This window comes from Mustelus asterias, chromosome 27 (assembly GCF_964213995.1).
Source record: "Mustelus asterias chromosome 27, sMusAst1.hap1.1, whole genome shotgun sequence".
Taxonomy (NCBI): domain Eukaryota; kingdom Metazoa; phylum Chordata; class Chondrichthyes; order Carcharhiniformes; family Triakidae; genus Mustelus; species Mustelus asterias.
Window position 1 is genome coordinate 18,724,728 of NC_135827.1, and position 15,996 is coordinate 18,740,723.

Here is a 15,996-nt window from a genome sequence, read left to right on the forward strand (position 1 = left end):
CTGGTGGCCTCTGCAGTGCATAGAGTGTAGGAGATTCTTCTATGAACTCCCACTGAAAAAAAACAGTGTGAATTACTCCAGTTTTCACGCAAATTCGACACTTAGAAATTTTGGGGAGAATTCCACCCATCAGTTATTCAATCCGTGCACACAGCTTTTTTGCCAAAGAGGGCATTGGGTCAGTGTTAATGTAAGCCTTACTTGTGACTAATAACTAAACTTTAAAAATAAACTTTTTTTGAAAATAATTTGGGGTTTTGGTTCATAAATGGCCGTTGTTCAAAATTCTGAAGGGTTTTAGGAAAATAAATGAAATGAAATTATTTCCATTAGTCACTGAGTAGGTAATCAAAGATGTAAAAACTAAGGAATGGATAGGTGAGATGACTTTTTTTATGCAGAGAGTTGCTGGATGGAATACTATCCTGGAAACAATGCCAGAAGCAGAATCCATAGTAACCTTCGAAAAGGAAGTACCTCAGCCTTCTCAACCTTGTCTGTCGCCTGAGGCGTGGTGATCCTCAAGTTCAATCACCACCTCAAAATGGAGAGCAGCCTATGGTCATCTGGGACCATAGCAACTCTACTTCACTTGATTATCTCAGTATTGAGAGAAGGGAAAAAAGGGTCTTGGGGAAAGGACACGGGAAGAAACTAAATGGGTACATCTATCAGAGAGACAGTGAAGGTGAAATATACAGAATTTGTCTAATTCTGTACTATGACATTCTGTGATCAGGGAACCAGGATATCCGATCCAAAGCAAGAGGGAATTTGTTGACTCCCCAGCACCAGAGATACAGAAAATGGTAGAGCCCTTAGAAATATTAACGTACAGAAGGATCTGGGTGTGCAAATCCACAGTTCCCTGAAGGTGGCAACTCAGGTGGACAAGGTGGTCAAGAAGGCATATTGCATGCTGGCCTTCACCGGTCGGGATGTTGTGTATAGGAATTGGAAAATCGTGTTGCAGCTGTATAAGACTTTGGTTAGGCTGCATTTGGAGTATTGTGTACAATTCTGGTCACCACACTACCGGAAGGTTGTTGATGCATTGGGAAGGGTGCAGAAGAGATTTACCAGAATGTTGCCTGATTTGGAGGATATGGATGATGAAGAAAGGTTGAACAAACTTGGATTGTTTTCATTGGAGTTTCGGAAGATGAAGGGGGACCTGATAGAGGTTTACAAGATTATGACAGGCTTGGATAGAGTGGATAGTCAGTCTTTTTCCCAGGGTCGAAGGGTCAATTACTCAGTGGTATAGGTTGAAAGTGAGAGGGGAAAGTTTAAAAGAGATGTAAGGGGCAAGTTTTTCACACACAGGGTGGTGAATGCCTGAAATGCGCTGCCGGAGGAGGTGGTGGAAACAGATTCTATAACAGTATTCAAGAAGCATCTGGATAGATGCATGAGTAGACAAGGAATAGAGGCATATGGACCACATAGAGGCAAGAAAATATTATATTAGAGAGGCAAGATAAAAGCAAATTACTGCGGATGTTTAGTAACTGGTAAAAACAAAATCATTGGATTTCTGGAGGTATGAATCCATTATGTGTCTCAGTGCAAAAGTTGAAGAATTAAATTATTTTTGTGCTGGAAAGATGTTACTAGTACTCCCTCTTGGAGGCATCTGGACAAAAATAAATTTTGGCTTCAAAAATGCTAGGCCGACTTAGAAGAGGTATGATAGCTTCCAGGTTTTTTTTCCCTACTTAATAGAATGATAGAATAATAATAGAATGGGTAGCACAGTGGTTAGCACTGCTGCTTCACAGCTCCAGGGACCTGGGTTCGATTCCCGGCTTGGGTCACTGTCTGTGTGGAGTTTGCTCATTCTCCTCGTGTCTACGTGGGTTTCCTCCGGGTGCTCCGGTTTCCTCCCACAGTCCAAAGATGTGCAGGTTAGGTCGATTGGCTATGCTAAAAATTGCCCTTAGTGTCCTGAGATGCGTAGGTTAGAAGGATTGGTGGGTAAATATGTAGGGATATGGGGGTAGGGCCTGGGTGGGATTGTGGTCGGTGCAGCCTCGATGGGCCGAATGGCCTCTTTCTGTACTGTAGGGTTTCTATGATTCTATGATAGGGCACCAACCCCAGAGTCCTTTACTTGCATGGGTTGCGTTTCTATGTGGTTTCTATTTTGACTGAAAGGTTATGTAAACTCATTGCATTGATGATTTGTAGCAAGGATACATTATCTAATCTTTAAGATTCGGAAATTCCTCATTTGGAATTGGCTGGCCCATGATTAACAGCAGTGGCTCGACATTGAATGAAGATGAGCTTCAAGTATATAAACAACAGACTTAAGCTTATAGTATGTAACTAGTGAGCCAAAGAGATAATTTAAGATTTCCATAATGTTCTGTCGAGAAAAAGTGATAAATACTGCAAAGATTAATACACGCTCCATTATTAATGTGTGAATGATTCAGCAATTTGTGGTGAAGAGCAGACACACTGAGTTTCTAATTGCCACAGGTTGCTGGGTGATTTCCACCACTAAATCATTTGCTTTGTGAAAACCTGAGCTTACCATTGACCTCACCATGAATTCCAAGAAATTGCTCTGTTTGTGCTGCAAATTAAAATTGCTGCAGCAAATTAGGGCTGGCACTTCTAATGACTATAGATTTATGATTCTAAAATACCATTCAACCTATCTGACCAAGAAGAGGAACAAACAGAACTGTGAATCTCATTCCTCCAGATGGCCTATTGTAGTATTTAAAAGTGCAAGGATAATTTTAGTGGTCAATTCCACAATTCAGTGCTCCTCGTGTAGCTAACCTCACGTGAAATATAGGTCAAAGAATGGTGTAGAAAGAAATAGCCTTTCCACCAATTCATGCTCCCTACGGATGTAGGTGTCAGTGGGTATATGAGATTGTGAAATTACCTTTCGCTTCAAGCATTTGTGTAACATTCTTTTAGAGAATGTCCTTGATTAGTACAGGAATTGTTGGTATTTTTCTCAAAGGGTTCAATCTACTCCAAACCTGAAATGGGTTAAAGTTCTGTTGTTTATTGTACTGTCTAAGGATGTTTAAAAGCTGTTGTAAGGCAATGTCTGGGTCATTTGTAAGCCAGAACACAGCATCTGTAGCTGAAACTACTGTACATAAATTTGTTTCCAGTCAAGTTTCCTTACAAAGTCAATTCATTTGATTTGATTTGCTTTCGAACTTGGTCCACTATTTATGCTGATTGATGCATTCTTTGTAAATGATGAACCTTTTCATTTGAGACAGCAAACTTCAGTAATTACTTTAAACCTCACTGTGCTCAACATCTGAAGTTTTCCTTTCTGATCACTATTTTCCTCTTCTGTTTACTGCTCCCTTTAGGATCTGTTTAAGGTACAACTGTAGTTCTTTTGCATTCTCTTCAGTTCCCTTTTCTATATAATATTTGCACTCCAGAAGGAACAAAAGGCGAAGTGGTTGGTTAAGTGCATATTTACAACTCGTTAGAATTAACATCAGTTTAAAGAAAAGATGATATCGAGTTTAAATAAGGTTAAATGGGATTTTAAAGTAATAGACAGTTTGCTCTGAAAACCAGTATCTCACTGGGAAACTCAAACTGCAGCAGTTATTATTCAGATTTTGTTGTAATAAAATGCTAACTTTTACATTTTGTCTTTTTAAAAAATTAAAACAGAGCTAAGAACGATAGATTTGTAGTACTGATGGCTGATTCTGGCTCTTTACACTGTTCTATGTATAAACCTGTGGCAGTATAAATGCATTTAACGAGAAGCTGGACAAATATAAGAGGAAGAAGTGTTATAATTGTAGATTTAGATGAGAAAAGGTGGGCGGAAGCTCGAGTGGACTATGAACGTCAGCGTGGACTGAATGGCCTGTTCTGTGCCGTATATTCACTAATGTAATCCTATGTAAATGAGCTTTTGAACAGTGTGCTGGGGATGATGGATGTCCGTGAAGCTGTAACTCTGTTTGGGGAACACCTTGAAGAGAGGAGAGAATTGATGAAGAACAAATAAAATTCTTTCTGTAATATTCAGGGATTAAAGTTTAATTCTTCGTAACATTGAAATAATCTAAGTGAGACAGTGGACACTTCTATGAAATTGCACAAGAACAATTAAACCGCTTAAAGGAATGATTTTCAAATATACCTTTAATGTTTTTGCCTGCCGTTGGACCAGAGCCAGTAAATACACAGGGGTAATGCTGAGCATTGTTCTTTGTCTATCTGTTTTCCTTAGTCTATACACATCTTCCTAGTCTCATTCTTTAGGATGACATTGCAGGTACAGCAAACAATTAAGAAAGAAAATGTTACATTAGCGATTATTACAAAGGGAGTGTAAGAGTGAAGAAGTCTTATTGGAATTGAATAGAACCTTAGTAAGAGCACAACTGGACTACTATATACAGTTTTGGTCTCTTTACTTAAGAAAGCATATACTTGTCTTGCAAGGAGTGGAACAAATCTTCTCTAGACTGAGCCCCCTAGGCAGGCCAGAATTGGGTGTCATAGTCTCAGAATAAGAGGTCAGCCTTTTAGGCCTGAGATGAGAAGAAAGTTCTTCACTCAAATGCTTGTGGATTTTTGGAATTCTCTATCCCAGAGAGTTGTGGATGTTCAGTAATTTGAGTATATTCAAGACAGAGATTAGTAGATATTTGGATGCTGAACTAATTAAGGAATATGGGGGGGGATAGTGGTGAAAGGTAGAATTGAGGCAGAAGATCAGCCGCAATTGTATTGAATGATGAAGCAGGCTCAGAGCGATATGACCAACTCCTGCTCCTAGTTCTTATGTTAACTGTTGTTCTCTCCACAGCTTGGTGTTACTAGTATTTCTGAATATGATGTTATTTTATAAGCTATGGATGTTGGAATATACAACACAGAGTCTCACTACGTGGCATGGGATCAGGCTCCAGGAGAGGTATTGTCTATATTTTTGACCTGACAGAGCCCGCTTATATGAGACTGTGTAAAATAAATGACTTCAGTAGTTGCTGAACTCTACTGCCCTTTTCTTGATGTAGTGTAGGCAAGGACCATATTTACAGTTTCACCACCCTTAATGTGATGTTAAAGCAAACTAAAATGTCACTGGTGAAACTTGTACAGCTGAAGGTGTGTTCATCACAAAACTAAACATTTTTAATTGGAATTGTCTAGTTTACCACTTATAACCTAATTTTAAAGAACTAAAAATGACTTTGCAGAAACAATGCAGTGTGATTTACCAGCTGAATGGTGTATTCTTAGTTTTGAGGTAAATTAAATACTTTTTAATTTTTAAACAAATCTTTAAAGAAAAGTTCTCGTAAAAAAAGTTTAATTTTAAAAGCCAGCTTGAGGGGTTACAAACGAATGAAATTAATGAAAACTTGTTATGGTGATTAAGTCGTTCAGAGACATACGGTGGAATTTTCCAACCGCGCGCACCCCAAGACCAGAAATTCCCACCCGAGTTCAATGAACCTTTAAATGGTCCACCAAATTTTCTGTCTCGCCTGCTATGATTTCCCTGGGGAAATTTTCGGCCATCAGTTTCTGTTGGAATGGCTGGTTTTTTAAACCAGCACAAATAGTCACAGAAATCTGACTTGCACATGGTGTAATTTGCATTAGAAATTCTGTGATCCTGTATGTAAGCTGATTAGGCTGGAAGTACTGGCACAGCCAAAGGCTTTAACTTGTTTCTTTTCTTCCATACAGCAAACTTCCCCAGTCACAGGTGGAGTGGGCCCAGTTATTAGAGTCACAACAGCGTTACCATGATACTGAACTACAGAAATGGAGAGAGATTTTAAAATCATCAGTAGTGCTTCTAGATCAGGTGACTGTTATTTCTTATTGACTAATGCAAACATTGGGACCACTGAAGCTCCGTCAGTGGGCCAAGACTCTCTGGTGTTTTGAAAATTTTCTTTGGAGTACATTCCATGCCCCCAATACTATTTTAAAAAGTCGATAAGAGTTGACTACAAATGTTTGCATTTTTATGCCATAATACAATGCATTATTAACCCTAAACCAGTCAACCATTTTCTATCATATCATCATTATGGAGGGCTGAGCCTTTGAGTCCTTTGTTCACTGGCTTTTCACCTCTGGGTTCTGGGAGCAAGTCCATACTGAGGTGAAAGTCTCTCCTGGCTATTGGTTTGAAACATCGTATACAAAATGAGCTTAGGGAGCCTTCATTCACTCCTCAGTGACTCATAAACTGCACCCAAATTGGCATGAATTACCAGTAAATTGTCATCCTCTCGCAGAGGGACCCCAGGAGGCTAGCAAGTGAAAAATGACACACTTGATGCAATGAGGTGCTTCTCTGAGATTAGCACTGAAATACATTATTGGGTAGAACTTTAGCAGATTGTGCATGGCCTACATGTGCTTGCTTGTAACACTACAACCTACATGTTATCAGACTGGGTCAGCAGCAAATGGCAGGAAGATGGTGATGCAGTAGAGCATAACTTCTACAAGCTTTCCACTCTTCCCACAGCAGGCCAATTGGAAAGTCAACTTGGGTGACTGAAATGAATAAGTGTTCCACTTGCCAGCACCAACATCTTCTTTGTTCTAAATACAAAATCCATCAAATTTAGGGGAACTGGTTTTTATATCTGTAGATCTTACTGGAGTGAAAACTTGCGTGATCACATTCTGCATCTTAAACATGTGGCTGCACTCGTCTCAAAGTGTGAAGAGTAAGCAGCTGTGAATCCTGAAACTCTTCATATCCGTGTCAATCTGGCCTTTACAAAAATAACTGCTGAAGCTGATGAGAGATTTGTGATTCCGAATCTGCCCATTTTCTGCTTGCCAGAGATTGTCAGTTCAAAATTTCATCTCAGTCTGATGTGATGAAGAATTAACCCTTGCAAAGTCCGTAAAACGTTTTGCACTAAGCTGATAGCATGAGGAAAGTTATTGCATATTTAGCTGTTATTAAATTTTAACTTTCTCCCTAATCAGAATTTTTCCTGAGTTTCCATTCAAATGTTGAGGCTGTAGAAGAATCTGTGAAGAATATTTAACTTCTACCAAGTAGTGGAACTGACCTTTAAAGAATACTACCTGAATGAGCTTTATGTTTGTTACATTATATTGAGATGTTTGCCTCACAAATCATCCCTAAAGTGTTTAGCAAATGGTTCTTCCTGAAAACTGTTGCTTCAATTTTATTCCTGATTAAGTTAGGGTGCCATCAGCACTGTTGCTTCCCTTTAATATATACTACCTCTTGTTAAAAATGTATATTATGTTGGCAGAAATGGAATCTGGGCATCTGCTTCATCCTGAAGACTTGGCCCTGCCAGGCTGCAATTCAGACCTCCCAATGTGTATATGATGCTGAAAGTTGAGATGCTCAGAAAGACTTTGGAATTTCATCTATTTTTTTAAAAATTCATCCTACAGATGAGAGACTCGTTAATAACTCTACAAAAGGGCATCGGTTTGCGCGATTACAGTTCTGAAACAGACAAGCGAGATCGGTTTCACTGATGGGCATTACAAAGGCCGAAGAGGGAATAGTGTGCAATATAGATATATATAAATTATATAAATAAATATATATATATTAAAAAAGACACTGGAACCACAGGCTGAGTTGGACCTCCAGACTGCTGCCCAGTCAGCGGAATCAAAATTGACAAAACCAAGATCCTGTACCGATTAGAAACTGCGGCAGAACTAGGCTCTGACAGCACTGAAGCATCATGGGAAGACAGCAGCCACGCTAATCTGCCTACACACTCATGTTGTAAATCCGAGAATGTTGTACTGTAAGCTTTAACATGTAACAAAAGCATGTAATAATCTTTGGGCTGTCTCTGTTGTGGAAGACATGTAATTGAAGTCCAGTGTGCTCTGTGTTTAAGGTATTCATCAAACAGGAGCAGGGTGAGGATCTTGAAATTATTACAGGCCATTGTGCCTGCGAAAACACCACTTATACACATTATTAACAAAATTAATCAAATGTATTGATTCTGGCTCAGAGTGAATGGAAAAAGAAACTGTGAATATCTGTATTGATAAAACTTGAAGACATTCTAAGTTACAAATGACTTGCAGAGGTGTGGCATGTCAGTCTGATCAGTTTTTAGTTCTACAGTTGTATAATAGAAAATTGAAAAAAAAACTACAGAAAGTAACTGGAATCCTGATGGACTGACTTAGATATTTATTATTGTAAATACAGACTAAACAATCTATCATAGGCAGGTCCCAGAATATATAGGGCAAAAGTGTGTCTCTGTTCTGTAACTCTCATTACAGCATGTCTAAAAGCTGCAGATTTCTCACCTGATGCTCGCAGAGTGCATGTGTGGAACCTGACTGTGAAGCATTCCGTGTTCTTTGTTGAAATGGTAACAGTTAGTTGCAGATGAGAGTTTCATCATCAGTACCATTAACGTGCTGAGGCAGTTGTAGGGAAGTGCAAGGCAGCTGAGATGTGTGTTGGCACGTTTAGCTGTACTGCAGAAGTATGGCATGTCAGTTTTTATTTCTACAGTTGTATCGTAGAAATTTGAAAAACTACATATTAGTACAGTTTTTTTATATACGCATATAATATTGACCCTGTCTGACTTAATGAGTTTTAATTTCCCAACAGGAATCAATGAGCCACACTTCATTAAAATAAAGTTATGGATTTGTCCTAAGGTTCCCTGTGTGATTTGATCCACAGACAAGACAGGATCTTACTGGATTCTATAGAATTTTTCATTTGAGTTTCCTGCCATTTTTTTTTAAGTCTCTCACGAGAGAACAGAAAATCTACTCTGTGCATGCTAAATACAGAGGAGTCAAGGATATAATCTTTAGTGACCAAATTTCAATGTGATTGGCTCATTAGAACAGAGATATTTGTGATAACAAGAGCATGGTGCAGGAACACTCATGCTGATCGGTGGAATAGGGGCAGAGAGTTAATAAAATGAAGTGACAACAGCCAAGCACTTTAATCCACTCAAGCCCCAATGTCATCATTGAATTTGTGCATGCTGACACTTTAAAGAGACATTGGTAGATAATTAGCCACCCTTTGTACAAGAATAAAACAAATTCAATGTGAATTCTGAAAACAATATGGCCCATTAAGATACAATTGTCAAAAATGGGATCCTGGAATTGAATGCTCATCTGCGAACTGTTTGTGATGGAATAAATGATCTCTGACTAATATAGTCCAAAAATGATATTTAAATAGTTTATTTATAATATATTGTTGTGCTTGTCTATGAGCTGACAGAATTGGAAAGTTTGGTGCAATGGTTGACAGGTGCTGAATTGGGTATGCTTCTTCATTTTGTGAAAAGACTGACCAGTATTGTGAGCATTCATTTTAATGGGCCGCCGTGACCTAATGTGTTTAAAATTTGTTGGGACAAATTGAGAGGAGTGGAGGTTGAATTCTGACTGACTCGTAAAAAATGTCATCGGATGTTTTTCACATGAAATTTGTGGTAACTTGGTTTTCCCCAGAACTGTGGATTGTATTAATGCTATTTTATGAGTCTTGTGAAAACTGAAGTTTCAAAGACTTGCAATGAAATCTGGAGGAAGAACTATGTGTTTTTAGGGTTTTGAAAGAAACTGGACTCCAGCAACTAATTCCCTAAGCACATCTTACTTGAGAGTGTTCCTGTGTGGATAATTGCTAAATTCATAACATAGCTGCCAATATGTACCATTTCAATGCAGTCAGAGACAGTAAGATTTGATATCAAACATAAGGTGCTTTAATATGACAAATGACATTTTCTAAAAAAGTTACTTTCTAAATAGAACAAACCTTTCTATTAGCTTCAAAGTTTGTGTTATCAATCTGAACTTATATAGCAATATTGAATCAATTAAAGTGAGATGTGTGTGATCAGAGAATCGTTTGCATTGTAAGTATGCACACACATGCCCAGCTACATACCAGTGCACTGTTGTCACCTATTGACAGAATATTACAGTGCAATTTATCAATAAGCCCACAATATTTTGTTTTAAGAATAGGCGTTGCCTGATTCAAGTTCCACAATCCACTTAAATCGTGGGAAACATTGAAAAAGGTAATGACCAATTCTAATAACTTTGGATGTTTTGATAAATAATGACAAATCCATTTCTAACTTAATTATGGGATCATGTTATTCTGTGAACAGGTCACTCTCATAAATACCACACTCATCTTGCTTTTTGTCACACCACATCCACATTCGACATGACTGGTAGAATCAAGTGGCAGATGTTTTGCAGTAATGTCACTCATCAGATTTGATAGGTTTGTGTTTTTGATCACTCCATATAGTATCATATTGATGAGCACAGGTTTTTTCCTTTATGTGCTAAATTAATAACTTATTTTTTTTAATTCTGAGCTCATTGCTACATTTTGTGTTGCCTTTAATATTTGAGTTTATATTTTCAATTCATGGAACGGAATTCAAAATTAGTTAAAAAAAATTAAATAGACTTGCACTGCAGGAAAGTAATTTTGGATATCTCAACTCTGTTCAGTTGCTTACAGAAGTTGTACTATTTTTGTGTCTGTGCTTGGTATTGTATAGGATTGCCAGCATATTATGAGTTGAAACTGTTTGGTTTTAAACTAGCCAAGACATATTTGGTTCGTTTGTTTTTAGAGTTTACATTATGTGTAACACCAAAAATCAGTTGAGCGGGATTTGAGAAAAGTGTCAGGATCAAGAAATAATAATGTGGGCCTGCGAGTATATTTAGCCATGAGTGAGGTGAACGAGTTTGTGCGTGCGTGCCTGTATCTATCAGAAGGGATTTGTGCATTTGTATAAAATGCACAGAATTTAAATTGCTGTACGACAGCTGGGTAATAGTCTGTGGATCAAATTTGAGTTCCTCACATGACATTGTTGAAGCAGTCGGAATGAAAATTTACTCCCATCAGAACGAAGCTATTGTTTTGCTTAAAATATAGATGGGCAGTACCATTCTCGGTGGGTTACCCTTACAGAAATATCCCACGGCTATCTTGTTTGAGAAGTTGTAAAATGTTAATCCAAGGATCATCCAAGATTTTAGGACAAATTCTAAAACAATATCGGGGACGGGATAGTAAGTCCGACTGGATATTTGATAAAGGTAGATTTTGTATTTATTTACATGATGGAATTTACTGGCTATCTGTTTGTTTTATTTCTTACTTTAATCTGTATAACAAGTGATACTTTGAGTGAAGGATGATTTGATTATGTTTCAAAATTCCTTTCTAGAAGGTAGCACAGTGTGTTTTACCATGATATAATAATCATAATGTAATGGAGGTGGTAAAGTGACCCCTGTGCCTGAAAATAACTTGTGACCAATAGAATTCTAAAAGTATTGAGCAATGGTAAAATAGATTTGGTCAACTGAATTATAGTAAACATTTTGAAAGCAGTTATTTCTAATCATTTTGTATTCATATGGCACTTTTGAAATGTCAATATATTGATACTACTTAGAGCTAAAATGCATTTGCAGAAATCGTGTCCACTGTTGCAAAAGATGCAAACAATGTGCTTGAGTGTTCAGGACCCACAGGCACATGCATTACCTCTTTTACTCAGATTTATATTCAAATTCTTGGGGCATGCACTTTGTCCACCTTTTGTCTCTTTGTTTTGCGTTTTATGGTTAAACATGATTGAGTACACATCTGTCAGTCATTCCCAAATTTAGCATAATCTGAAACTAAAATCAGATCAAGGTAAATTAAGCACCATTCCTAATAGCAGTAAGAGCTATGCTGTATGTGCCCTTTATGTGGTATTACCTCTCGTATATGGCCCTAGAAATTCGGCCGCACAGCCTCTTGAGTTTAATACAGCGGGTAGAATGTGCACACTCATTTCAAGCTGGAAATTTGCCATTTTAGAAAAGATCAGGCCCCACTACAGATTGGCTTATTCCAAAATAAAAATGGAAAATGCTGGAAATATCAGCAAGCCAGGTTGCATTTGTGGTGGGAGAAACTTAACATTTCAGCTTGGAGGTCTTTCATCTGATGAAACATCATTGACCTGAAATGTTAACTGTCTTTTTCTCTTCTCGGATGCTGCCTGGCCTGCTGAGTGTTTCCAGCATTTTCTGTTTTTATTTCCTATTTCCAGCATCTGCAGTAGGCTGCTTATGTATTCTTTTGTCCTGAGTCAGCCAGTGCTGGCGCCAGCTACACTCAGGTAAAACAGATGTTACATGCAGCACTGCAGGCGGTCCAAAAGGAACCACCTGTTCTCGTGCAACTAACAAGTTAAGCTTTAAAATGCATTTACCTGAATATGGAACTGGGAGGAGTTGGGAATCCAGCTCCTGACCCCATGCTCAACATTAAGAGAATATCAGCCATTGCTTCCTCCCACTCAGCCCTCACTCCATTCAAAGTTGCTGCTTTCCAACACTGATCGTTGGCGCTATCTCCTACTCTGAACCATCACCCAATCCTACCCCTGACCACCGCTTCCAACCTGATCACCTCTGTTCAGACATCAAGTCTCTTGTCACAGCAGCCTGATTAGTGTTGCTGGGCTGGTGAGCTGTTTTTCACAAGCTCACCATGCAATGTTAATGAGGCCTGTGGGAATATCAGTTGCACCTTGGGTCTGAACATCTAATGCAGGGAACTGGCCTTACACTCCAGCCACCACCATCCCCCCAAATATAGGTGCACTTGAATTTCTAGGCCATGGAACTTCATTTTTTCACCATTCCTTGCTGCATACGTTGCAATGGTTGTTTTTGTTGCACACCTATTTGTTAAATCAATAACGTGTACTGTCAATGCACAGCAGTCATCCTCCTCACTAATTCTTATTACTCAAGGTAGAAGCTGTATTGTTGTGTTTTCTTTTCCTTGAACTCAAACTTAAATATAGTATTATTTCAGAAGAAAATAGACAGCCCATATAAAGTCTTGCGGAGTCAAATCATAATGATATCAAAATGTTGAATTCTCTTTTATTATTCAAAATACATTAAAGGAATTTGCTGTTGAGGGGAGTTTTATGGGCTGTACATTTTCAGACTGTGTGGTAAGAATTTTTTATTAAACTGATTGCCGTCGTGTTACAAGACATTGAACGATGATCACTTGTTTTGCAGGATTTGAAAATGTGAATATGATAGTTTAAAAGGGACAGTGTCTGCCTCATGTGGGTCATTCCACTTGTCGTTTCTTTTTAAATAATGCAAAGAATCACAAAAGTAGTTGTAATTGATCGTTGCATTGGGATTTTTAAACTGACAAGGTGCATGGGGAATTAAACAAATTAATGTATTTACTGCAACGGTTGGAGTCCATTAAAAGGAAGCTAATTGTTGTTTTATTAGCTCTACTATGTTACCAATTGACGAACGTGCAAAAGCTTTTCATGTGTACAAGATTACAGTAGAAGTTCTATTGGAAATGCAAATTGATTCCGTTATCCCATTGTTTCAATTAAGTAAACTTTGTAGAATGCATGGGGAATGAACTGGTGCCTGAAGAAAAATCCCCTTTTGAAATGAACCTTCCCATTGAATAGGGTTTCTGCTAACTGTCGATGCTGTACTATAGTGTAATTTAGTTCAAATAAACATGGTGCCCACTCCAGGCAGATATTTCTTTTTTAAATGAGATGCATGTACATCTGATGCTACCTAATGCTAGCCTGTAGGCTATGCAGCCATCATCAGATGAAATGAGGTAAAATTGGATTGTGTGGCTTGACTATGCCTGACATTATGTAACAAAGTATCACGATGTGCATTCAAATATAAGGTACATTTTTTAGAACTGTTTTGATCTCCATATATGAAACTTAACTGTAAACTCTGCGCTGTGCGCAGGTTTAGTTTTAATAACCTTGCCTACTAGAGTTTAGGTTACTATGGCAACCCACATGTAAGTTAATGTAAAGTAGACACAAGGTATGAATAAAAAGTGTTGAAAAAAATGCCAAATACTTTTGTCTCCTTTTATTCCTCAGTAATGTTGGAAATTACTCTTGGACACCTGAGTCTTTATTTCTTACCTGTAAATACAAGGCTTAGCAAATGAGCGATGAGATTTTCAAGGTCCCGACATGTGGCCCATTCTCAGTCCTGTTTATCTCAGTTTATTTTTCTGTATCTGCTTGTTCAGGGAAAAGGGTTAACAAGGATGAAGTTTTTAACTGGCTGATAAATGCAAGATTGTTTCCGTATTTTTTTTTAAAAAGATACTGCACTGAATATCATTTTGATTCAATATTGTTTTATAATTTTTGGATGTGTCAACTTGGAAATTAGCCATGTAAGTGAAAATGATTATTACTGACTTTTCATGAACCACTTTTGACTTTATAACAATCTTGGCCTGATTTCAAAATAAGTATTTTGTTCACTGTTTGATACAAGCATAAAATATGCTGAGGTGCTATGGGAATCATACATTAGAATACAAAAGTAGGGATGTATTGCTGAGGCTTTATAAGGCTCAGGTGATACCACATTTCGAAGATTGCGAGCAATTTGGGCCCTGTATCTAAGGAAGGATGTGCTGGCCTTGGAGAAGGTCCAGAGGAGGTTCACGAAAATGATCTCAGGAATGACATATGAGGAGCGTTTGAGGATTCTAAGTCTGTACTCAATAGAGTTTAGAAGGATGAGGGAGGGATCTCATTGAAACTTACAGAATACTGAAAGGCCTGAATAGAGTGGACATGGAGAAAATGTTTCCAATAGTAGGAGAGACTAGGACCTGAGGGCACAGACTCAGAGTAAAGGGATGACCCTTAGAACTGAAATGAGAAATTTCTTCAGCCAGAGGGTGGTGAATCTATGGAATTTGTTGCCACAGAAGACTGTGGAGACTAGGTCATTGAGTGTATTTAAGACAGAGATAGATAGGTTCTTGATTGGTAAAGGGCTCAAGGGTTATGGGGAAAAAGCAGGAGAATGGAGTTAAGAAACTTATCAGCCATGAATGAATGGCAGAGCAGACTTGATGGGCCGAATGACCTAATTCTGCTCCTATATATTATGGTCTTATGGTCATATTGAATAATCACAGCCTAGCAATAACTCACTCCTGACTGAGAATTATCTGGTAATCCCAATGCAGGATAAGTTGCTACCTATTGACATATATCCTGAAATCTCAATTTCTCCCTTCTTAAATTTTCTAATCCATTCACCATCTTGCAGTTGCTGCGGTATCAGTGTAAGTTCAGAACCTGGAAAGAATATTGCAGTAACAGCACCCAGGTTGTGCAGGCTGAATCGTACTTTACATTATCAGAAAAGTTCTCGGTTCAAATACATGCACTTAAAACCAATTTTTAAAAAAATGTTTTGCAAGCCGTTGGTGCTACCAAAACATTTGAAGGGCAAACAAGGATAGTGCAGAAATTTTATAATTGAGCAATTTTAAAATCCAGCTTGTCACCACATTGAAGTTGTATGACATCCAGGACGGTCTATGATTCCCCATTAGTTCTTAAATCACACTGGTGAGTTTCAGGACTTGATTCTGTTCTTAACTGGTTGCATCTGATTACTGCAAGTAATTGTGGTTTAAATTTACCCTTTAAGGGAAGATGGTCATATGCTTGCAGGTCCACCAGAGTTGCCCTGTAAGCCGCTGTAATCTTTCCTTTCACCTTTAACATAGCAATTCTATCTGAAATGTATATTATGGGGAGTTACAGACATAACTACAGATCTCACCAGTCCATAGCACAGTCAAAGACTAAAATCAAAATATTGCGGATGCTGTAAATCTGAAATAAAATAGAAAATGTTGGAAATACTCAGTAGCATAGTTCCCTGTAAGCACGGTGACTGCACAGCAACCTAGAAAGTACCATGCAGGCCACTCAGACTTGTTCCCTTTAAGATACTCCTCAAAAAAAATTAAAGGTGTATATTCAAATGAACAGGCCGCACAGAATGAACAAAGTGCAGTTAAAAGCAAAATGCTGTGGATGCTGGATTCTGAAACAAAAACAGAAA

The 15,996-nt window shown here is 38.1% G+C and overlaps 1 protein-coding gene across 3 annotated transcripts in view; it reads left to right on the plus strand.

Moving 5' to 3' along the window:
- Positions 1 to 13,956, plus strand: part of LOC144479859 (protein Aster-B-like) — a 669,932-nt gene extending 655,976 nt beyond the window's left edge. For all 3 annotated transcript variants that reach the window (XM_078198866.1, XM_078198864.1, XM_078198865.1), the window contains 3 exons: positions 4,823 to 4,930; positions 5,713 to 5,833; positions 7,426 to 13,956. In XM_078198866.1, the coding sequence (XP_078054992.1) occupies positions 4,823 to 4,930; positions 5,713 to 5,833; positions 7,426 to 7,512 (316 nt within the window). In that variant the 3' untranslated portion in view covers positions 7,513 to 13,956. The remainder of the gene's footprint in view (positions 1 to 4,822; positions 4,931 to 5,712; positions 5,834 to 7,425) is intronic.
- The last annotated feature ends 2,040 nt before the right edge of the window (positions 13,957 to 15,996 follow it).